At 40.4% G+C, this 24697-nt stretch overlaps 1 protein-coding gene across 6 annotated transcripts in view; it reads right to left on the reverse strand.

The window, feature by feature from the left end:
- REV1 (REV1 DNA directed polymerase) overlaps positions 1-24697 on the reverse strand; it is a 66223-nt gene that overhangs the window by 20487 nt on the left and 21039 nt on the right. For 3 of the 6 annotated variants that reach the window (XM_084844405.1, XM_084844404.1, XM_084844403.1), the window contains exons 6-11: positions 17445-18148; positions 15262-15369; positions 14003-14119; positions 5331-5451; positions 4353-4481; positions 2302-2456 (exon numbers count right to left, since the gene is read on the reverse strand). In XM_084844405.1, the coding sequence (XP_084700531.1) occupies positions 2302-2456; positions 4353-4481; positions 5331-5451; positions 14003-14119; positions 15262-15369; positions 17445-18148 (1334 nt within the window). Of the gene's footprint in view, positions 1-2301; positions 2457-4352; positions 4482-5330; positions 5455-14002; positions 14120-15261; positions 15370-17444; positions 18149-24697 lie in introns of all 6 variants that reach the window. The other 3 variants (XM_084844400.1, XM_084844399.1, XM_084844398.1) reach the window with 1 other exon arrangement.

Here is a 24697-nt window from a genome sequence, read left to right on the forward strand (position 1 = left end):
TACTTATTTTCCCTTCAATTATCATCAGCTAGTTCCAGGAAAAGCTGAGCGAGTGGGGAGGATGACACAACAAATTGTCTAGATGTATCCCATACACTGCCTACCTCATCCTATCACAATGGGATTTTAATGCTGCGTGTTAATGAATGACTGGGTTCACACAACATGACAATCCAACATGGGCAGCCAGCCGTGGTGGGTTGTCATGTCATCCGAACGTCCAAGTGTTTTCCGTGGGGTGGCTTATTTTGGGGGGGAAAAGTACCATGACCAGAACCCATTGCTTGCTGTAGGGTTGTTCTTGCTCATGATGGGTTGCTGTGTCATCTGAATCCAGGAGACCAATTGTATCATGGGTTGCAATGATTGGTTACACAGCCATTTGGCAAGAGGGCAAAAAAGCCTGTGCCATTTGGTTTTTGCGATCTCTCTAGTGCCTTTTGTTCCACTGATGCCGAATGGCACTTTGGAAGGACTGTTGCTCCTTCCCTGTTTTTTAGCTTTGCTTTTCAGTGCCTCAAAAATGTGCAATTGGGGTTGTAATTGTTTTTAATTACTATTTTGTCAGTCAAGTTTTCTCAAGTGCGCACTTTTGGCTATCCGAGATGTGTAGTCACGCCTGGTCAATTTCCTTGTACATTTCAGCTGTCAAAGGGAGCAGCAAAGTGGAGTAGGTAACATACAATTAAATTGACAGGATAAGGTTGCATTTCGGGTAATTTGCATACAGTTGGGAAGGACTGGGGAAGAAGTAATACTACGGGAAAGGAGGGCCCTGGTAGCACAATTCAGAATGACTGGGTTCTGAAGGGAGGTGCACCAAAAGGGGGCAGGGGGATGGTATCTCCCACTGGCAATGTGATCCTCTCACATTTAAGTGTTGGACTGACACTTTCAGTGTCCCCCACCTTTTCAACCCTTCCCCTGGCTCTCCAGCGACTCCGGAAAGGGCAGGTACTAACTCACTCCGCTATTCGTAGCTCCTGTTTGGAGCACTTACTGCTGCGGTTCCCTGACAGTTTAACCCCCCCCCCCCCGAGAAACTGGCTGCATGGGATAAGTGATTGGGGCCCCACTGGGTGGGGATGGGTGTAAGTGCTGCTGGAGCTCCTTTTGCACCATCCTGTTCTGTCACCCTCTAAGTGTTGTTTTTTGTTTTTGTTTTTAACTGCCAGGAATATTTGTGTAATTTTGGGGACTGGGAAGTAAATCGAAGGGAAATGTACACAAATTTAATGGCTGGGAAGTAAATCGAGGAGAAATTTGTGCAAATTTAAGGACTGGGCAGTAAATGGAGGGGAAATTTGCGCACCTGCAGTAACGGTGCAGTTAATGCAGGTATGCATAATTCTCCTCCATTTACTTCCCAGCCCTTAAATTTGTACAAATTTCGCCTCCATTTAGTTTCCAGCAATTAAACTTGCATACATTTCTGCATTTAAAAAAACTGTCAGGGAACTGCAGCAACCGCAGCAAGGAGTGCTCTGAAAAATGAACTGTGAAAAGGGTGTGTGTGAGTTAATATCTCCCCTTTCTGGAGTAATTGGAAAGTTAGGGAAGTGTTGAAAAGGTGGGGGATACTGAGAACTGTCAGTCCAACACTTAAAAGTTGGACGATCACATTGCCAAGGGGAGATATTGTCCCATCCCTTTTTGGTGCACCTACCTATTCACTTGGCTCCCCCTCCGCCCAATTCCTGGTGCTTCTGAACGGCACTTCTGGGGCCCTCCTTTCCCTTAGTATTATTTCTCACCAGTTCTTCTCAACTGTACACAAATTAGTCGACATGCAACCTTGTCTTGTCCATTTCCTTGTATGTTACCTACTCCACTGTGCGGCACCATTTGACAGTTGACACATACAAGGAAATTGACCAGGGAAGACTCCACATATTGGAAAGCCGTAAGAGTGCACTTGCAGAAGACTGATAAAAATATATATATTTTTTAATGACCCCATTGCACGTTTTTTAGGCGCCAAAGTATTAAAAAATCCCTGGGGAACGAGAAGGGGTAGCGATTGGAGTGGGGAGTGGGAGACAAGATGGTTTTGCTCCAAAATCCCCTGGGATAAGTGTCGGAGCTGGCTGGAGGACTGAAGAGGAAGCGGGAGAACAAGCTACAGCAAGCCCGATCATCTATTGGGCATATGGGCTGTTCTGTGACCAACCAACCCACTGTGGCTTATTCACAGGGCAGCTTTGCGTGACGTGTGAACCCACCCAATGTGTCATTTTTACTTCATTCACATTTAATAACTCATATTACTTTCTAATAAATATTTATAAATAATATACCAACCTATTCCAATGGAAGCAGGACACTTTGTCTTATTTTTTATTTCAGTACGGATAACATTTGCTAATTCTTCAGATGTTAAACCAGTCTCTGCAAGAATTTCAGTGATATCTACTAGTGCTTCATCACAGCTGACCGCTTCAATGTTATGAGTATAGCTATCAACACAAAGTAAAGGAAATGAAGTGAAACACCAGCAAGAACTTACCAGCTATTCAAAATAAACCTGTTGGATGTAAAGCTTCCCTAATGTGGAGTAATTTCCCTGATTGCTTTCTTTTGTATATTTAAATTACGAAGGATTATAACATTGCACTGGAAAATTTATAGCTAATACTATCTTCTTTTCTAGGACTGATTCATTTGGGCTGAATTTAATTGTGCTCTTCTGTTCCACCTGCAGTCCCTGACACTACCTTCCCATGCTATTCCAAAGGATTCCTCAACCCCATGATGCAGATTTTTGGGAGGCATGGGGGAACCGGTAAAAATCGCTTTGCCTCCTCTTCCATTAGAAGAGGTATCAAAAGCCCTTCTGCAAATGGAAGGGCACAGCTGTCACCTGCAACAGCCACTCCAATAGGCTGCAGCAGACGTAGAGAAGGGAAGCAGGGCTATTACATGCCTTTGGGTCTTCTCCCTTGCAGTAACCATTATATTATGATACCTGAAGTAAGTATTTCCATCCCAGCTTATTGTTATAAGAATGGTAACTTGAAGAACTGGTGCCCAGGTTTGCTCCCCCCCCTTCCCTTTTTCTTCTGCATTTGTGTCTTTTAGATTGCAAGCCTCAGGGCAGAGACTGTCATGTTTTTTATTGATCTCTATGCCACTCTGGGAGCCTTTTTGTCTGAAGATCAGGGTAAAAATGCTTTAAATAAATAAAAAAAAGTATTGGATTCCACCCTATGAGATGGATATGTTAAAAATATTTTCAAGTATCTTGTTGAATTGTTAAAAATTGTATTAATTAGTTTGTCAAAAGATAGGGTGTGGTTGTGGTGGTTTTTTGCTTTCTAACAAGCATTTTCAAATACTGAGAAGAGTTGATACCTACTCAACTGGCACTAGACAAGGCACATGCCAAATTTTATAAGGCAGCCAGTATCAACACAAAATTAAATGCCTTAAGTCTAATCTAATGTAATGGGAACTGCCATGCTTGTTTATACCTGTTTCCTCTGTTCACATATTCAGGTGGAGGTGATGGTGGAGTTGTTTTACTTCTTCTACAAAAGGGGAATGTGAGTGAGCAGAGCTGCCTTTACCTCCCCATGTTCACTTCAACCACTTTTTCCTCAGCTGAACTCACTTCTGGTTCTGGAGCTGGGCTGAGGACAAAAGTGGTTTAAGTGATTAAGGGTGCAATCCTATGCATGGTTAGAGAGGGAAAAGGCCCTACAACTCCCAGCATGCCCCAGCCAGCATGGCTGGTTGGAGCATGCTGCGAGCTGTAGGCCTTATTTCTGTCTAAACATGCATAGGATTGCTCTGTGAGCGTGGGGAGGTAAAGCAGGGAAGAAGAAAGGATCCAGTTCCCCTTATCCAAACTCTCTTTTTGTTGTGAGAAATAGCTTCCCACAACACACTTTTAATGTGAACATGGCAGACATTTGAATAAGAAATGAGGCTGCCTGTCAGGCCTAGTCTGGCCTTTAGAATTCCAGGGAAACACACTGATCCTTATAGCATTCAAGATCAGCCAGGATTCCCAAATCCACTGGTATTTTTGCCTTTGTCTCTTTAGTCTGCAAATACCATATTGCAAACTGCTTTTGAAAGTCCTCTCCGTTTTCAAAGCATCTTGGTGTGCAACTTCTGGGGCTGGGGTGGATGGGCAGAGTGCAATGTTGAGAAACACGGATACACAGGCCACCTCCCGTATCTGATACATGCAACATTACAAGAGATTAGTCTAAAGATAAACTGACAGACTATTCCTAAATATTCCTAAACAGAAATACGAGTTCATGAAAAGTTTGGAGGCACATCTGAAACTGTGACAGAAGAAAAATGGTACCCTAAAATTCTCCAATACTTCATATAAAATTTACCTTGCCAAGATTTCATACATGGTTTGTGCAACTTCTTTGTATGCCTGAAAGTCATATGGGACAGCTTGAAGATTTGGACACAATCGTTTTGCTTGTCCAAAGAACATTCCATTCTTTATACCAGTTTGCCTAACACAAAAACAACAACCTTGGTTTAATATCACCAATCAATGAAGTTGAAAAAACAACAACTGAAAGTCTAGAAATTGTTATTGCTCTTGCACCAGGGCACAATGAAAGGTTATGGTATGTCTAATCGAGAGCAGTTTTCATGAAATTTACTACTGATAATAGCACAAAATGGTGGCAGAGGCCACACCTCAGTCCATGTACTGCCACTAATTAGTTTGCCACTGTATCACATCATAATTTATACAAGGACAGTTAATGTATTAATGTAGTTAATGTATGGAAAGCCTACATTGTGTGTTATTCATTTGTATACTTGTTTTATTCTTTAAATTTTTCCAATTATCTTTTTCTTCTTTGTTGTTGCCCCAAGCTGTAACTAAGGGGGGTTTATCTTGTTATTTTAAAGGAAAAAGCTATATACTCCTTGCGTATATTTTTATTATTCATAGAACCCTAAAATTCCTAGGCATACTACAAAAATTAAAATATAGATCCGTCAGAGACTTATAATTTAAGATAAAGACAGGATAAATTACAAAGAAAGCGAAAGGGTAGTAAAGGTAGGAGAAAGTTAATAGAGATATGCTGCTGTCAACAGCTGTTTTAAGGAAGTGCTTGAAGAGAAAACAGGGGAAGGCTATCAGATATCATGTGGAAGGGTATTCCAGTGATACAGAGCTGCAGGGGACTAGGGGCATAGTTTGCTTGAGATATTCAGTAGTAGTTTACAAGAGAGGTCCCCCTCCTCCTTTTTCTCGATCCCTCTCATGTGCATGAGACAGGCATATCTATACAGGGAAGGGAAGAAAAAACCTGCAAACTCCAAAAAATTCAGTGTTCTCTTACCTGGCTTCATAGCTGCAAGATGCAATTTCAGCCATTGACGAAACAGAGATATCACAGTCAATCCCATTCACTTGTGCAGAATCTAGATTTTCCTCATCTGCGGAGTCCAGTTCACCAGTTTCTGCTTGGAAAATATTTTAACTATGTTATTGTTAATGGCTAAAAATTGAATTCCATTCACAATAAAAGTAAATGTTACTTAAAGTTATGTTATTAAAGTAAATTACTACTTTATATTATCTAGTGATCTCAAAGAGATATGACAATATATTTAAAGTCTGTATTACACAGTGATAATTAAGAAGAGAAGTAACAATTCAAATATTACTTTTCATAAGTATAGTCTAAAATTGTTTTTAAAGTATCCCTGATCAATTTGTAGGCCAAACCAACACAAAAGAGAAATGACAAGACTGGTACAGAGATCACAACTTGGTGGTCTTTGATATTGGTCTATACATTAGTCTTATAAGCTACAGCTGGGACAATCTTATTGTGGAAAGTTCAACAGCAGCATGCCCTTGCATATGTTAATTTCTAAAGCAAGAATTGCTTTTTAGCATTGTCTTTCTTTTATTATTTATGAGACATCTATCAAAATGCTCCTCTCTTGCATGTTGATACTGGCCAGACCTAAGTAGAACTCAGCCTCATGAAAGTACCTAACATGTTTTTGGCTCCTCACCCAACCCTGCAAAATGGCAAGCTTCAGTTCTGAATTATTTTCTTGTCTGAAAATACAAGTTACTCCTAGTTACCTCTTATTAAAACAGAAGTACAAAAATAACAATATGGCAGTTTCAAATGCAATACATAGTTCACTCAAACACACTACTAAACAGAAGAACTGTTCAAATTACTTTCCTTTGATGCTCAACAACTGCTACACATATATCACTCTAGATGTACAAACTTTCTTTTGACACTACTTATCCACAATATAGTGGCATTTCAGATTACCAAACAAGAGGAGACCATCTAGCTAATGTACCTAGCCTGAGTCAGGCAGAATTATGTTAGAGAACTGGCCCTTACTGACTAACTGCATACCAGCTATGAGCAAAGACATATAGTACAGAGCTTCAGTATACATAACCAAGCAAAGTCTCTGATCTGCATAGACTGTTATACTGGATATACCCCTATGTTATCTTAAAGCTGTTAGAAGTATGTACACATGGACTGTTATATTGTGCAGAACCCTACACTACCTGAACACTTTCAGAAGCATGCACAAACATTACTTGTTAGACAAACACAATGGATGCAAACACATTCCAAAAGTTTAGAAGTACAACCAGAGACCTACCCTAATACACTAATGCTTGCTTTGAAGGAAGCGAATAGTAACTTGGATTTGTTTTTATTTCTGTAGTCTAGTGTATATAGCATGAAGAATTATGCCTTTGCAGTGGTGCACTCTCCAGTATTACTGAATGATGCTACCAAGTGGATGAACAATTTGCATTTGAAATTCTGATTCAGTTTTTACATAAATTATTATCAGGACAAAGAATGTAGCGGATGAGATGTGAGAGACAGAACATGGATAAGCTGCTATCTTGATAGTTCACCACTGTCATTTTGATGGGCTCATTCAAGTTACCCAATACATCTGCGACTGCAAGTTAGAGCAAATTATTTCCCAAACAACAAGAACAATGTCTTTAGTCCATTTGTTCCTCTGCCCTGGCATTAGATGATGTCATCATCTTGTCTATCTTCATGAGTTCGATGGGTTCCTCCACAGTGCAGCACAGCAGATCCCCCCTTAAGCTGATGAAGTCACTTCATGTAAATTCAGGACAATGCAAGTCACATTGTCCTCACTGGAAGGCAAGGTAGAGAACCTCTCATCAAAAGTTGGGAAACTAGACAGGCGCATGGTGAATGTGGCACAACGGATGGAGAAATCTGAGGCCAGGACCCAAGTCTGTGAAAAAGAAATCGCTGAGAATAAATTTGTATCTAAAGTGATGATAAAAAAAATTGTTGCTCTTTAGAATGAAAATCGAAGAAATTGGGATTGAGGGAAAGGAAGGCTAAAAATATTCATATCTTGAGAATGCTGGCAGATGAGGAAAGTATCCTAACCAATTATTTCTGTATGCATAATTCCCTATCTCTTTGGGTCAGATAGGTTCTTTCCACAGAACATTAATTATCTGCTCCCAAGGAAGGTCCAAAATGGAGATACAGAATTAAGAATGACAGCAAATGTAAACGAACATAATTGTGGATGAATAAAATTAAAGATCAATTTTGTAAAAGATTCAAGATTCAAACGCTCCTAAAAATTTGTCTAGTAAGAGAGACAATAAAAGCAGGAACAATTATCAGTGAACAGGCAATTTGTAAAAGATGGGGCTGATGTTGTTGGTACCAATCAAGCTAAGAGATTTACAGATACTTAAAATAGCAGAGTCTAGCAGATCACAGAGAAGGCAAGAGCAGAACACACTATGGAGAATGTGAGATATTGAACAAATGATGTTTGTTTTATGTCAGAGCATAGTTAGTCATATGTAATAAATTGGGGTTAGATTTTGTCACAGATGGACAAGCTCTATAGTCTGCACAAGGATTACTAGACCAGAATTCACCAGTATATTAAATATAGAATTATACACACTCACATCTGTCTATCCAAAGTTTTGTTATTTCAGTGCCTATCATATTAGATAATAGGACTAACCCTACTGAATCACACCTATTATTTCTCACTTTGGCAAAGTTATGTTTTTTGGTTTACACACATGGGGTTTTTCTGCTTTGCTGATAGGTAATTAGGTTTTTTGATACAACTCAATGCATAATTTTTAATTTGCATATTTTCCCGATAATCTTTCCTCCTACATTCTACAACAGTATGTTGACTTGTAGATTATTTGATCAACAAACAAATATAATAAATAACTTGGAGAGCTTGACCAGTGTTGAGTTTGACCTTAATGTTTAATGTATGATTAAAGGGTGGCAGTGAAAATTTTAAAAGATACTGGGAAAATATATGTTGAACTTTCCAGTATGGATTACCTTGGTGACATATGCTGTATATAAATTCTCCACTATGTAAAGTGTTTGTATTTGAATGTTTTCTCTCCCATTCTTAGCCATGGAAGCCTCATATGATTTGTAAAGCTTTAAAGCAGCATGTATTGCAAGACAACACTATGGTATGCAGTGTCAAAGAACTTGTTTCCAAAGGCACAACGGTTTAGCGTGGGATCCTCATCCCTCATCACTGTCAACACTGCTAATTCAAAAAGCACACTATTTGTGCCCCTGCATCGCTAAGCTCATTTTTGCCAGGAAGAAAAGTAAAGGAGAGAGGAAAAGAAAGAGGGGGTATATATATATAGGCTGAGGCTTTTATGGCACAGTGGAAGTCACACCATATTGTGCAGACACAACAGTGTATTAAATGATCTAACATATATCATAATAACCTATGGCAAAAAAAAAGAACCCTTGATAAAAGTACTGTAAGGCCACTGAGAAGGGTGGAGAAGGTATCCATTCTAAGAGAAGGGACAGTAGGACCATATAAGCCTCTAAGATTCCTACTGAGGCACACCTCACACTTTGGTCATTTTTCTCACTACTCTAAAAGTGGCTCTGAGTCTCTCTCATGCTATTTATGTGTAAATGTTTATGTTTAAAAACTGAGTGTAAATTCTAGCTATGAAGATTTTACATTTCCATTATATATGCCTCAAAAGCTGAAGTGTTAAAAGCATGCATGCTCTGCTTTTTCAGTGTCGTGTATGACAACAATGATCTTTGAAAAACATTGGTATAGAAAGTGTTAAAGCATGCATGCTGTGCTATCAATTTACTGGGCATAGACAAACTACAGCTACATGTTATAAATTTTTAAAATATTTTTATTTAGGTATTTATCTCACCTAACAGCCCAAACAGGCTCCTAAGGTGGTTAGTACTATGAATGACTATAACTTCTGAATACTCTGAAAAGATGTGAAAAACACAAAGCCAGAACAGCTTCTTTATCCCTATTTACCTTCTTTTTCTGCTGCACAATCATCTACATTTATGACAAAGCCAAACATACATAATCTGTTCGACCTCCAATAGCAACGGCTACAACTGGAAAGAACTCTAATGGGATACATTTTTGCTGATTCAGGTTATAATTACAAAAATTACATGGGAAAACACCTAGAAATTTCAGTTTGGATCTTTAAAAGGACCATACTGGATACAAACATAACTGAGAATTAAATGATGACATATGACATCAGAAAGGTCAGAACACACTGCAGATCAACAGAAAGGCTGCTTCTGTAGGCTAGCATCTCTGTTACACCAGCCAGCCTCTGAGACCACCTTACCTGCAGTTTCTTTTGCCCCCTCCCTCTGAGTTAAAGTCTGAAACCTGGGCTACATCATTAACTGCCACAGGCTGAAAGAGTCTTGCCACAAACACATCCAGGTATCCTCAGTATTTTATATTGCATCTTTGATGGATTTTAATCATTGTAAGCAACTTTGGGAGCCAATCCTGGCTGAAAAGCAGGGTATAAATGAACACATTTATTTTATTGGCAGTATCCCATACTTAACATTTCACTGTGTAATACACACCAAATATGTAATATTTTAAACAGTTATTGCATTTTTATGCTATATCACTTCAGTATCAGCTTTAGTAAGAACAGCACCGTTCAACCTATTGAAGAACTAGAAGATATCAGACAAGACAACCTTGGAATGAAGTAACATGAGCAAAACAAAATGTAAGAAACCATTATTTCCCTGAGAAGAAATGAAGACCTCTGCTTAAATCAACCTCTGATCTTGGGTCAAAGGGAGCCTTCCTAAGTTAAATAAAAATAACTAAGCCTCACAAGCTGTAGCAGAAAACCAAATATGTGGCTTGCCTGGGATCACATACTGAGTGATCCAGTGGTAAACAACCCAAAGCAATCAGACCAAAGATCCATCTAGTTCAGTATTGTGTTTTTTACAACAGGCAATCAGACGCTTCAAGAACAGTATGAAGACAACAGTTCCTCCAAATTGTCTGTCCCTTGTATCTGGTATTCAGAGGTACACTGCCTCTGAACATTTAGCTATCTTGATTAATAGCCACTGACAGACCTATCTTCCAGGAATTTGTCTAATCCTCTCTTAAATCCATCTAAACTAGTGGTCATCACTACATCTTTTGGCAGCAGTTCAGTAAATAATTTATCTTAAATACTTGCCTGTCCTGAATCTATGGCCAATCAATTTATTGGCTGACCCAAGTTCTAATATTATGTGAGAGGGAGGAAAAGTTCTCTATTCATTATCTTCTCTCCACACCATTCACAATTTTATAAGCCTCTATCAGTTTGTTCTCTTCCCAGCACCATCCTCCAAACTAGTAGTATTCAAACTGAAAAGCTTCAATTGCATTAGTCTTTCCTTTGATCATCTTGGTTGCTTTTTCTGCACTTTTTCCAAGTGCAGGACATCTTTTGAGGTGGGGCAACCAGAACTGTACACAGTATTCCAAATGCAGCTGCCCCATAGGTTAATATAAAGGTATCAATTTGTTGTTGTTTATTCAGTCAGTCATTTCCGACTCTTCGTGACTTCATGGACCAGCCCATGCCAGAGCTTCCTGTTGGCCGTCGCCACCCCCAGCTCCCCCAAGGTCAAGACCATCACCTCCACAATATCATCCATCCATCTTGTCCTTGGTCAGCCCCTCTTCCTTTGGCCTTCCGCTTTCCCTAGCATCAGCATCTTCTCCAGGGTATCCTGTCTTCTCATGATGTGGCCAAAGTACTTCAGTTTTGCCTTTCATATCATTCCCTCAAGTGAGCAGTCTGGCTTGATTTCCTGGAGTATGGACTGGTTTGATCTTCTTGCAGTCCAAGGCACTCTCAGAATTTTCCTCCAGCACCACAGTTCAAAAGCATCTATCTTCCCTCGCTCAGCCTTCCTTATGGTCCAGCTCTTGCCGCCATAGGTTACTACGGGGAATACCATTGCTTGAACTATGCGGACCTTTGTTGTCAGTGTGATGTCTCTGCTCTTAACTATTTTATCAAGATTTGTCATTGCTCTCCTCCCAAAAAGTAGACGTCTTCTGATTTCCTGGCTGCAGTCAGCGTCTGCAGTAATCTTTGCGCCTAGAAATTCAAAGTCTGTCACTGCCTCCACGTTTCCTCCCTCTATTTGCCAGTTATCAATCAAGCTGGTTGCAATAATCTTGGTTTTTTTGAGGTTTAACTGCTACCCAGCTTTTGCACTTTCTTCTTTCACCGTCGTAAGCTTCCTCAGCTCCTCCTCGCTTTCAGCCATGAAGGTATTGATACTAATTCTAATTTTCAATCCCTTCTCTAATAATCCCATTCCTCCAGCTCCAGCTTAAGTGGGGGACAGGGGAAGAAGTGGTGAGACCACTCTAGTGTGTGTGCAATTGCACACCATGCAGGGTTAGAGGGAGGGATGGCGCCTGGACTTCTATAAACTGGCTCTTCTCTTCAGGCCTCTTTTTCTTCCAGTTGCCAGAGGCTGTTTGCTGCTGGGTTCAGGCTTTGGCCTTGCAGTGCCTGAGACCTCCACCTTTTTGGTCACCATTCTACAGGCTGGTAGATATGGCACATGATGGGATCATTTCTTCCACACACTATTCCGGCCAGGTTTAGCTGATTTCCCCCCGCAGGTGTTCATGATCCAACTTGGGGGGAACTGGTTGAGTGTGTTGAAGGGAAAGACCCAGATATTGCAGGCAAGGATGGATTTTTTAAAAACAAACAAACTGGGGTTTCTGACTAGAGTATATATCTTATGGTTCAATATACCGCTACGGCATACATGCAGAGAGGGGACCCTTGGGGATTAAACAGGGCTAGGAAAAAAGTGAATAGGGAGACTCAATTGACACTACAGGATCAAATGGGCAAAATTTTACCTATCCTGAGATTTTAAATTTTTTAAAAATTCAATTTATATTCCACCTAGCAAATATTCAAGGGTGGAACTTATAGGGCTGATGATATTCACTTGTCAGATGCAGGTACCTTCCTGCTGGATCTGCGGGTAGGCATGTGGGAAGTTGTGGGCCAAAGCAGAGCCTTGACTCCTCCTGTAGCAGGGAAGTGCAGGAAATTAGCAGGCAAGCAAGATTTGGTGAATAACCTGGGGCACCTTTATGGTGACGGGAAAGTCCCAAGGCCTGCTGTTCAGGGTTGTGGGAACCATGGGCAGGATATAGATTGCCTTTGGGGCTAACCTGTCTCGCTGACCTGGAGTTACGGGGAACAGGAGGGGGTGACTCAGGAAGTCTTCTCTTATGCACCATTAAGGTATGGAGGAAGGGAAGGGGTGATGTATTTGCCTCTTCCTGGGCTGGACTGGCTGACCCAAACAAAGCCAGATAGTTGTCTTAGGGTTAGTTCCTCACACTTAGCAGATCCTGTGGTTTATGTTATTGTTAAATAAATGTGGATATTAGACAAACTGGAGAGGGTTCAGAGGAGGGCAATGAAGATGATCAGGGGACTCGGAACAAAGCCCTATGAGGAGAGACTGAAAGAACTGGGCATGTTCAGCCTTGAGAAGAGAAGACTGAGGGGAGATATGACAGCGCTCTTCAAGTACTCGAAAGGTTGTCACAGAGAGGAAGGCCAGGATCTCTTCTCGATCATCCCAGAATGCAGGACACAGAATAATGGGCTCCTGTTACAGGAAGCCAGATTCTGGCTGAACATCAGGAAAAACGTCCTGACTGTTAGAGCAATACAACAATGGATCCAATTACCTAAGGGAGGTCGTGGGGTCTCCCACACTGGAGGCATTCAAGATGAAGCTGGACAGCCACTTGTCAGGGATTCTTTGACATGGATTCCTGCACTGAGCAAGGGGGTTGGACTCAATGGTCTTATGGGCCCCTTCCAACCCTACTATTCTATGATTCTAAAAGTGGCCCCTGTTCCCCAAACTCCTGTGTCTGCCTCTTTATTCCTCCTTCAGGCACCATCCCTAACATGGCATTTACCTTGCCACTACACACTGAATCATGATTTTCATAAAACTATCCACTGTGACCCAAAGACCTCTCACTGATATCCAGTACTGACAATTCACACAAGGTAAGACTTGGCTCCCTGCCTTCTTGCCTAATCCGATACACCCTGGAGCGCGTACATTCTTTAGAAACAAACTGCATCACAAAGGAGGTCCACCTCCCACTTCAAGCTATTATAGCTCAAAGAAATACTGTTATATTTATCAACTAGTTTTAAAAAAATGGTGTGGGGCTATTTTATTTGCAACCCACTAACCTTAGCTATGCAATTTTAAGCAGTAAAAGCAACCAACTATTACCATGAGAAAGATACCCTTTAAAGATTATGAATTTTGTTTGGAATGTAGCTGCTACGTTGTCACTGGAGTGACACCCTGATCGCATTTCAGCCTGAAAGAAGCATCTTTCAAATATTCATTAACAGAAGTTTAATTTAAAATGCTTCCATGTCTACCAAATTTCTTTTCCAAAATGGAAACCTTATTCATATATACCCAGTAATTACAGACAACATTATTAATTAAATCTGAAGATACCATCATAGCATTTCAGGATGGGATTGTTACAAGTGACAGTCCCATGAAAAATACAAGTTTTTGCATTTCAAGAAATTGCAGATTTGTACCTGCTTTGCCATTCAATAATTTATTCTGGTAATACTGCCATTCCATCTGAGGGCTTGCACCAGGACGAAACAATGCTTTTCCTGATCCTCTGTTACTTGTGACAGCCACTGGTTTCCCTGTGAAACATAATTAGGTTAGGAAACGTTAAGTCAACTTGCACTGCAGTTTTACAGAAACTGTAACCAATACTTCAACTTGCCTAGCAACACAAATTGTGTCTTACAATTCTTGATTAATACAGTTACAACTGTAAAGCCTTTTTTTTTTTTTTGGGAGCATGATCTACAGGTGAATTTTCTCAGTGGTGCACACATGTTAATATGCCTGTAAAGGATAAAGACACAAAAGGGCAGTTTAATGCAATATAGTTTGTCTTACTCTACAGAATGAAAACCTAGAAGATTTGGCTCTAACAAAGTTAATGTTCAACCTTTAATTCAAAACGCTACGGACTCTTGTACTATTTCCATTATTATTTCTACTTTCAGTTGATGATAAAACGTTCACCAATCCAACCATTTAGGCTGAAGTTTACCATGCTTTCTTTCTCATTCAGGTTCTATCATTAACTACAGGTACTGCATTTGTTTTTATATATAATAAATTTCATGTATTTGTATATTTATATAAAATGTTATATATATATAAAATTAAAATTAAAGTTCTAAACAGCTGCTCCCTTATTTACATAAGTTAGATAAGCTGGGACATAGATCAAGCTGTTTTCTGTTGAGCATTCACATCGTGAAACTCCCTGCCTAGGAAGGTTTTCTGAATGATATCCCTTACAATGATAGAAGTCTTTTTTCAAAAGGATTTCCCCTGCTATAGATGATTGTCAGACTCTGGTTTTAATTGGAAATGATGCTCTTGCTGTTTTTGTCTTCTGGGTAGCCTATTTTATGTGTTTTAAGTGCTTTTATTATTTGAATTTTCTAAGTACGTTTGTATAAGTTTATCCCCCATAAAAAGTACTAAAATAGTAACAAAATTAAATTTTGATATTTTAATTGTTAAGGATAATAAAAGTACAAATGTGCTCTCTTCCTTAACTGCAGAGAGGAAAAGAGAACTCTTATCTGTGTCCTTTGAATATGGAGGACTGAATGAAAAAAACTCTGGTAATATTTGCAAAGTATGATAATATCCATATATTCATTTTCAGGTTAAAAGCTTTTTCATGCCAAAAGGTGAGCATTTAGTGGACATGTTTTTATAAATATGAAGTTGTGACATTTAAAGAGGTATGACTACTAACCTTTCAGATCTGGCCTATCTCTGATACCCACTGATACAAAGAAGCAGTCCATATCCACATGCATTATACAGCTCTGGTGTTTGGTTGAGCTCAAGATGGATGAATTATCTAGTATAACAGAAAAACAGAAAATGTAATCAAGGCTGAATCATTTTTATGTTCCTGTTGATCTAGAACTTACCACCCTGATCTTTGTTCACAACTATTTAAACTATCCTTAAAATATGTACGATACCACATAGTTCTAGTAGTCCAATGTAGTTTCAAATTTAAAAAGGTACGAATACCTCATATACTATTCTTCCCTACAGCAGATACAACAGGCAGTATCCAACATTGCCCGTGTGCCAGCAGGACCCACCGCTGGCCCAATGGGAAGCTAGCACTTCATAAGCAACCAGAAATGAACTGAAACACTTGGTTTTGGAATGGAAAAGGTCAGTGGAGTTCATGGAAGGGAGCTCCGCTGACTTGCCATGTTCCAGAAACAAATGTTTCTGCTCATTTCTGGAGTTGCTCTAGGAAACACTACCTTCCTGCTGTGCCAGTGGTGGATCCCACTGGTGCAACATAATCAGCAGAGGTACATGAGCAGCATTGGATACTGCCCAATTTCAGCAATGTGTAGTACAACCTTGCAACTACATTTTAGATTCTGAATTAAAAAAAACACAAATAAATGTTCTATATCAATCTCCCAGCCTGATTCAATGCTGCACCTGTAGCGGGAAACACAGATTTTTAGCTGAAGTGGTACCCAATAAAAGATGATCAGGTACCTTTCAAAAGCCAGAAAAGTTAATGTAAACTTGTGCTAGTGCTAAGGAAGGAAAATTAGTTCTTGGGACCTTGAAAAAGGGTGTTGTGCAAAACAGCTGTCATGCTCAGGAGCCCAACTGATGGCTAATAACAGAAGAACTTATAGCTGATGTTGCCTTGCTAAAGAGGGCAGGGATGGGTTCCTGCTTTTACTGGTGTTTGGAATTCTGCTTTCCCCCTTCATAGTGACGCAGAGGAAGATCATGAACACACAAAAATGTTTGAAACTTTCATACACTAAAAGTTTTGTCATCCCTTAAAAATAATAAAATGGAATCGTGCCACAAGATATTGTCAAACAAATCAGTTGTATAACACTCAATGAATACTAAACTACGGAGAACTATTCTTTATTCAGAAGCTGTCAATTTGGAATCTGTTCACAACATGCAGATATCAATTTCATTATTTGTTAATTTTTAAAAAATAAAACAAAATGAAAAAAGTAAACTCAACACAGAAAGACCTATTCATACACATGCAGCTTCAGATTCTTGACCATGGCCCTATACCATCTCCTTTTCTAAACTCGTTTATATGTTACTTTAATACAGTTTAAGTGCTTTTATTCTTAGTTTTATTATTTTAAGTTGAAACTGCAAAGAGCCTATAAAAATGACAATTCTTTTTCCTTGATATAGCTGAATATGCTGAACAGCACAGGCCAGCAATCATGGGCTAAAAACTACCAGCAACTGCCCAGTTTTTAAAAAAGTATCCATTCATGTCAGACTTTTCCCAACTGTTGATGACATCAGTTGCACATCTACAATGCTGGCCTGAAGAGTAATGAAAAGTGGAAAAAGTTGTGTACATTCTAATCCTTTATACTGCAACAAAGAGTAGTGTGAATACAACGAGATAGCATTTTTCCTTCAGAATTATAATGCTAATTATATTTTTATGCACATTCCCACTTCAAATAGCAAGAATAACCTGGTATTACCTATAAAGCCTAAAAGTTAAGACAACAGGTTTATAATTAAGGTATGATGTCATAATTTTCTGACATTAATGTGGTCAGTTGGATTTGATACATAAAAATGCATGTAAAAGGACTGTGACCATTGAAACATAAGCCCCAAAACACCCTCAAGTCCTTTATGACTATGGAAGGGAAGGAGGAATAATCTCATGGCATACACTCCAGTTCCCTCAACCTTGAGAAACTGCCCATGAACAGGCACCTTAACTATGACATGAGAGGAATATTGTGCTTTTCCTTGCATACCCTTGTCAAGTTATCTCATAGGTTCAAGCTGCCCATCACTGGTTTACACAGAATATACAATTGGTCAAGATATAAGCTGCTTGAAATAGCACGAGTGAATAGCATCTTTTTAATATAACCTTAAAATATTTACCTGAGCCAGCTTTATTGATTGTAGATTGCCCTGCTTTCAGTTTTTTTAACTTTTCCCTTCCTGGGAAGATAGCATGGTTTTGCTTCTGCAGTGTGTTGACAAACTCTGTAAATTCACACTTCCAGGTAGATATATGATGCAATCTTGAACGAGAATAGAAGTCAGAAATGAAATTGCTGTTAGAAGGTTTGGACAGAGATGAAGAATCTACCTTACTAGGAGCAGGTACTGAAGTAGTGCTTTTTGTGCTTGAAGGCCCCTGAATAGTAGAGTGGTGAGCACCATTTATTTTAGTATTACTGTGCAAAGATGAAAAAGATGAGTTACTCATAGTCCTATGCACATTCCGTAAAAGTTCTGTATTTTTGTTGCTTTGTTGCAAAAGCTGCATAGAGCAGTCTCTAAAGTCAGTGATTTCTCTTCTTTCCTCTTCCTGCACAGGACCTGGAGACAGTCTGCTTGTAACATTGTTGCCAGAGTGCACCAAGCTATCCTGTGTCTTTAAGGCACTGTTGAAACCATGAGTGTGTCCATTAAACATGGAAATGTTGTCTCTACGATGAATTCCGTTCTTTTTGCTACCAGAAAAGGTTTGCTCCAACTCCAAGAATCCTGTATCTTCAGTCTCATCTTCCTGGTTCAATTCACTCATTCCATTGGCTCTTATTTCATTTTCTACTTCATACTTCTTTACTAGACAATTTCTAAAAGAGAGAAAATTCATAATACAGAGATAAAATAGAAAAACAGCACTTAAATAAACAGAAAATTTATTTTCTACTTTTTTGGACGCAAATCTTTACACACTTATCTGACTGGGACTGAGGCTCACTGAACTCAATGGGATGTGCTTCTGAATACACATGTATAGGATCACACTGTTAAGAGTATTTATTACACATAGGAGTCACTCTAAATAGGTTTTAATTATACATTCTACAGCTGTCACAAAACACACGCCAGTTATATAGACAAGAAACTGAACTGCATCATCCACTTCTATATCACGTAGACTTTAAAGGGAGAATAAAGTCCACACTATATATGATGACAACAGACCTGTGTCTGGCCCCAGCATGCGCAAAAACCGATCTGGGGTGAAATTTAAGGTACAAAAGTGGCACAGGGATAGAATACATTGACACATCCTACACCTGCCACTCTCACCACACAGTGCCACCCTGAACTGCTTTTCTCTGAAATGGGCTTATTTCAAGTATCAGAGGCCAGGGAAGAGTGATCTCAGGAGACCGACAATGGGGAAGAAGGGGCAGGCAGGGACAAGGTCTAGCACCCCACCCCTGTCCACCTTTTTTGTACTTTAAATCACACACATCAATGTTTTACAGAAATGACTGGAGCAGCCCTGCATGTGCAGTTTGGTTTTCAAGCACACGCATAAGGTTTCAATCCTATATCTATGGGAGTAAGCCCAATAGGGCTTACTGAGCCCAATAGGATTTACATCTGAGTAGACATGAATACTGTAAATATCTCCTAATGAGATCAATAGAATTCAGAAGTGCTTAAAATTGGTTGGTGTATGTCCACTAAATATTTTTCCCACTTTCAATGTTTTCATAATTTTTGAATTTGAAAATTGTTCATCATAACCATTACTGTGATTGCATCTATCAAGATGAATGTGCTCCCCAGATTATTTTTAGTTATCCATATAGCTTTACAATTGGACACATCAACAGCCCGGCAGAAGTTAATAACCTAAACTTGTCTGGCAAGGGAAACCTCCAAGAATGGCTGCAACAGCGTATAAAAATGAGGAAGGGGTGAGTCGGGACCCCCCAATATTAAAATTTATTATCAAGGCAGAAACTAACCTTGTTAAATTATTATTTTAGCATTATAAAATCAAAAGCAAAACAAACTGTGTTAGAACATACCAGACTGCTATGATTCCAAACAAGAACTTGGATAGAAACGTTACAAAGGATTGTTCTAGTTTATTCAAATCCAGCTGTTTGCTGTAAGCTTAAGCCACTTGTAGGGCCTAGTTTATCACCTCATACTTAGATCTTTTATACATGAACAAGCAAAAGACCTAGAAGATTTCTCATTATGAGAAAATTCTGGTTTAGACAGTATAGAAAATAATTAACAAGTGAGGAAGGCAGTAAGCTTAATGGGAGGTATCAGACCTTCCACATGTTTCAATATTTTAATTTTTGTTGCTCAGGAAATATTAGTAAACAGCTCAAAATATCTTTTGAATTATTAATAGAAATAGATCATACAAAAGGTTTGTTAAGTAGATTCTGTCCTATTATGGGCCAGGTTGCATATAACAGCATCAAATCATGTATTAATCCATGATTTGCGGGGATGCACACCACTTCTGTTTTCTGTAAATAACCTCTAATCAGCCCAATCGGAGGTTGTGAACGTGACATGCAAATTTTACGGGCTAAACAACCCAGTGGTTAACTCAACAAGAAACTAGAGGTTAACCACTGGGTTATTTAGCCCCTAAACAATCCATCCATCTGCACATCATGTTCACAACTTCTGATCAGACCGATCAGAGGCTGTTTACAGAAACTGGAAGAGGCTAGGAGGCAACCCTGAGAATCATGGGTTAAATAATCCATAATTTGCCACCATGATAAGCGAACCAGGTCATTATAGCGGGGGGGAGGGAGGGCGGATCTGCATGTGTTCAACCATAACGCCAATAAATATCTTCAGTTCAACTGCTCTGTTCTCTCTGTTATACTTAGAGTCACTTAAAACCTTAGTGAGAAAGTGGGAGAGAGATCTAGGTAAAAAACCCAAAAATATGAGATTAAAGACCTAGCGAAATGTTAAGAGTGTCTGTGTCTTCAAAAGAAATTTATTTCTTTAATATACAATTCCAGTGGCACTTACCACCACAGAGATTAAGGCTATTCTATCATCAAATACAAGATGTTTATTGGAATACATGATTCCTCCCCCACCCCACCTCAAAGGGTAAGACACAGAGGTTGGGGGAAGTGAGGGGAAAGGCCAGCATGGGGTTTTCTCCTGTGTGAATTGGGTGGCTGTGTCTCCCCTATGTGAATTGGCTATTTTATTTTTTATTTATTTTATTAAATTTCTTAATCGCCCATCTGGCCAGTCACCCAGCCACGCTGGGAGATGTACAACAATTCAATTTAAAACAGTAAATCACACATTAAAACATTGTCTAAAAATACTCTAACCCACCCCAAATGCCTGCCTCAACCACCAAGTTTTCAATGCGTGGCGGAAGCGCATTAGAGAGGGGGCATGGCAGAGTTCACTAGGGAGGGAGTTCCACAGAGTAGGGGCCACCACAGAGAAGGCCCTCTCCCTCATCCTCACCAGCCTAGCTGTCCTGGCTGCTGGGACAGAGAGAAGGCCATCTGAGGCTGATCTTGTTCAGCGGCCTACCTGGTGTTGCTGGAGGCGCTCCTTGAGATAGGCTGGGCTGGAACCATATAGGGTTTTAAAGGTCAAAACCAAAACCTTGAATTTGGCCCGGACAACAACTGGTAGCCAGTGCAACTCCTTCAGCACGGGAGTGATGTGATCACACCAGTGGCTGCCTTTAATCAGGTGAGCTGCTGCATTCTGCACCAGCTGCAGCTTCTGAACTGTCTTCAAGGGTAACCCCACATAGAGCACATTACAGTAGTCTAGACGAGAGGAGACCAGGGCATGTACTACCGATGGGAGCAGATGGTCGGGAAGGTAGGGGTGCAGCCGCCGTATCAGATGGAGTTGCTACAGTGCTGTCCTGCTCACAGCTGACACCTGAGCCCCCATGGACAGCTGGGAGTCTAAAATGACCCACAGGCTGCAGACCTGGTCTTTCAAGGGTAGCCGTATCCCATTCAACACCAGGTCAACATCCCCCAACCTCCTCTTGTCTCCCACCAAAAGTACCGCGGTCTTGTCACGGTTCAGCTTCAGCTTGTTCCTCCCCATCCAGCCACTCACCGTCTCCAGACGTTTGGACAGGGATTCTAGAGCCAACGCTGGTGAAGATTTGAACGAGAGGCAGAGCTGCGCGTCATCTGCATATTGATGACACCGCACCCCAAACCTCCTGATGATAGCCCCCAGCAGCTTCACATAGATGTTAAATAGCATCGGGGAGAGGATGGAACCCTGTGGCGCCCCACAAGTGAGTGGCCACGGGTCCGAAACCTCCTCTCCCAGTGCTACCCTCTGGTACCTGCCGGAGAGGAAGGACCAGAACCACCATAATATAATGTCTCCAATGCCCAACCTCTCCAGGTGGTCCAGGAGGATACCGTAGTCAATGGTATCAAAAGCTGCTGAGAGGTCGAGGAGAACAAGGAAGGAGCATTCACCCCTATCCAAAGCCCTCCTCATATTATCCACCAAGGCCATTTCTGTCCCATGCCCTGGCCTGAAGCCCGATTGAAATGGATCTAGATAATTGGCTTCTTCCAAGTGTGCCTTCAACTGCATTGCCACCACCTGCTCAATGTTCTTGCCCCAAAATGGCTGATTCGAGACTGGACGAAAGTTATTCAAAACTTGGGGATCCAAGGAGGGCTTCTTTAAGAGTGGTCTTATCACTGCCTCCTTGAGGGCTGATGGCATCACTCCCTCCTCAAGGGAGGCATTCACCACCACCCTGATCCCCTCGCCCAATCTCTCTCTGCAGCTCATTATGAGCCAAGATGGGCAAGGATCAAGTAAGCAGGTGGTCGGCTTTACAGATGAAAGCACCTTGTCCACTTCATCAGAAGGAAGAAGCTGGAACAGATCCCACAAAACCGGTTCGCCACAGGCCGCCTCTTGCTTGCTAACTGTATGCATGGAGCATGGAATAACACTCCTGATCTGATCCATTTTATCTGCAAAGTGCCTTGCCAAGGCCTCACAGGAGGCCTTAGAATGCTCCAGTGGTTCTGGAGCAACTGGACCGACCAGGCTTCGCACCACTTGGAACAGCCTCCTGGGACAGCACTCTGCGGATGCGACAGAGGCAGCATAATATTCCTTTTTTGTTGCTTTAATCACCACATGATACGCTGAAGATACAGCTCTAGCCTGTGTCCGATTGTCTTCGGAGTGAGACTTCTGCCACCGGTACTCTAGCCGTCTCACCTCCTGTTTCAGAGCTCATGATCATGGATTAAACCATGGTGCAGTTTGAACCCTGTTCAGGGGGAGAGGGTGTTTCGTAAAACACCCGATCTACTGCCCCAGTGATTGTGGCATTCCAGCCACCCACCAGGGTCTCGACCGAATGGCCGTTTGCGTGCTCCAAAGAATCCCCAAGTGCGTTCAGGAATCCATTTGGATCCATAAGACGCCTGGGGTGGACCATTTTAATGGGTCCTCCACCCCTGTGGAGGGGTTGTAGAACCGAGAAGTCCAACGTCACCAGATAGTGATCTGACAATGAAAAGGGGGGGTGGATATACCCCCGACTTCCAGATCACTCCCTGCTTCTCCAGAAACAAACACAAGGTCTAGTGCATGACCGGCTACATGGGGGGGTGCAGTTGGACAACTCCCAGGAAGCCATGGTCTCCATGAAGTCCTGAGGTGCCCCCATGAGGACGGCCTCTGAATATACACTGAAGTCCCCCAACACCAATAATATAGATATGGGTGGGTAGGTGGCTGTGTGTGTGCGCATACGCGCACACACACATGTCCTGTGTGAATGGCATGTGTGTTTGAGACCAGCTCATTGAATCCAAAGCAAACACCAGAAGAAAGAGTTTTCTGAATATTGTTTTGGTGATTTGGGTTTTTTTTTTTATGTTTCTGTAACCTTGTTGGATTTTTTGGCAATTTTATCATTCAGCTTTGGAGATATGCTTTCTCATGCTTACTGCTAAGTAATCCAGTCCTTTCTTCTGATTAGACACGCATAAGCTGGATTTTGTGCTGCTTCTCACTGTTACCTCTGAGTAAATATGCAGAAGAGTAGTTTGAGGGATGCTTTGTGGTGGATATGCAAAGGAGCAGATTCTGGATGCTTGAAAAATGCTGCTTGGTGCCTATGATTGGTTTTCTGTGTGGCTCTGAGGCTATTTTTATTATTTATCATCATCACCTCATCTCCTGCACACTCATTTTTACAGAAAGGCTCTGTATTCCATCTTGTAATAGTTGTTGTTGATGATTCTGTGTGGCTGTGTGGATTCTCCCCACTGTTTTGCATTCTTGATCTTAAAACTAAGGTGCTTCAGTTTTTTATTTCTGTGGAATGGGGTGCTGAAAATTCAGAAAGACCCTCATGGCCCCTTTGGCTCTGCCCCACAAGTGCCAGTGGACACCAGTTGTCAGTGCTAGTGATAATTTTGCTTAGTGTTTCTAGGTTATAGCAGCTAATTAGAAAAAAAAAATACTAATTAGTAATTCTAATCCTTCTGTCTTTTTTGAGTAGTCTTTCAAAATATAGATTATTGCATTCATAACGAAGTTAACCTATTACAAAACTGCTCAATCTGGATTATGATTAAACCAACTTCTTAAAAGATGAACATTATTCACCATGTTCTAGAATGTTTCAGGATAAGGTTTGTCCATACATGTTATTCCCTATTATGTTATAAATTGCTTTGTGTAAAAAAAAAAAAAAAGTATTCTAGTTTTCTTTTCTAAAAAAGACATCATTACTGCACCTGTAAACACTAATTAGTATCTTTTCTCCTAATTTTTCAAAAAATTCATAACAATTTCTGATTTTTCTAACTTACTACTCTTAAAGTGTGCTCTATTTATTTATTTATTTATTTATTAAATTTATTAATCGCCCATCTGACTGGTCACCCAGCCACTCTAACAAGCATTCTGACTTGAACATTCTGTACAAGGCTTTTTTTTTTTTACTATCCTTTGTAATAAAGGGAGCACTAAATTGACAAACCAAAACCTAATTCTTCTATCTCCTCGTTAGTCTGTAAGTTTGTTCAAGCTATGGAGAGTGTATAAGTTATTTGCATCCTGGGCAAATATTCTGCTTCTTGTGAAACACGGATTTGATCCATTAAAAGTTTTTGGTACGTATGTGCCTTCTACATTTTGTTCCATTATACTTTTAAATCAACTCTATTTGTGTATCATTCATGTATGTAGCTAGAATTGTGCCACAAAATATATCTTCAAATTAACATCTGGGAACACAAAAAATAACATAGGAGACTACACCAATATAAACAATATTAACATCAGGAATCTTAAGGGCCTATTGATTTTTGGAATGCACAAGAATCAAAATACGCCAAGAGAAAGCAATTTAA

Source organism: Heloderma suspectum, chromosome 3 (genome assembly GCF_057233095.1).
Source record: "Heloderma suspectum isolate Gila_16-S chromosome 3, 16-S_ref, whole genome shotgun sequence".
In the NCBI taxonomy this organism is placed as follows: domain Eukaryota; kingdom Metazoa; phylum Chordata; class Lepidosauria; order Squamata; family Helodermatidae; genus Heloderma; species Heloderma suspectum.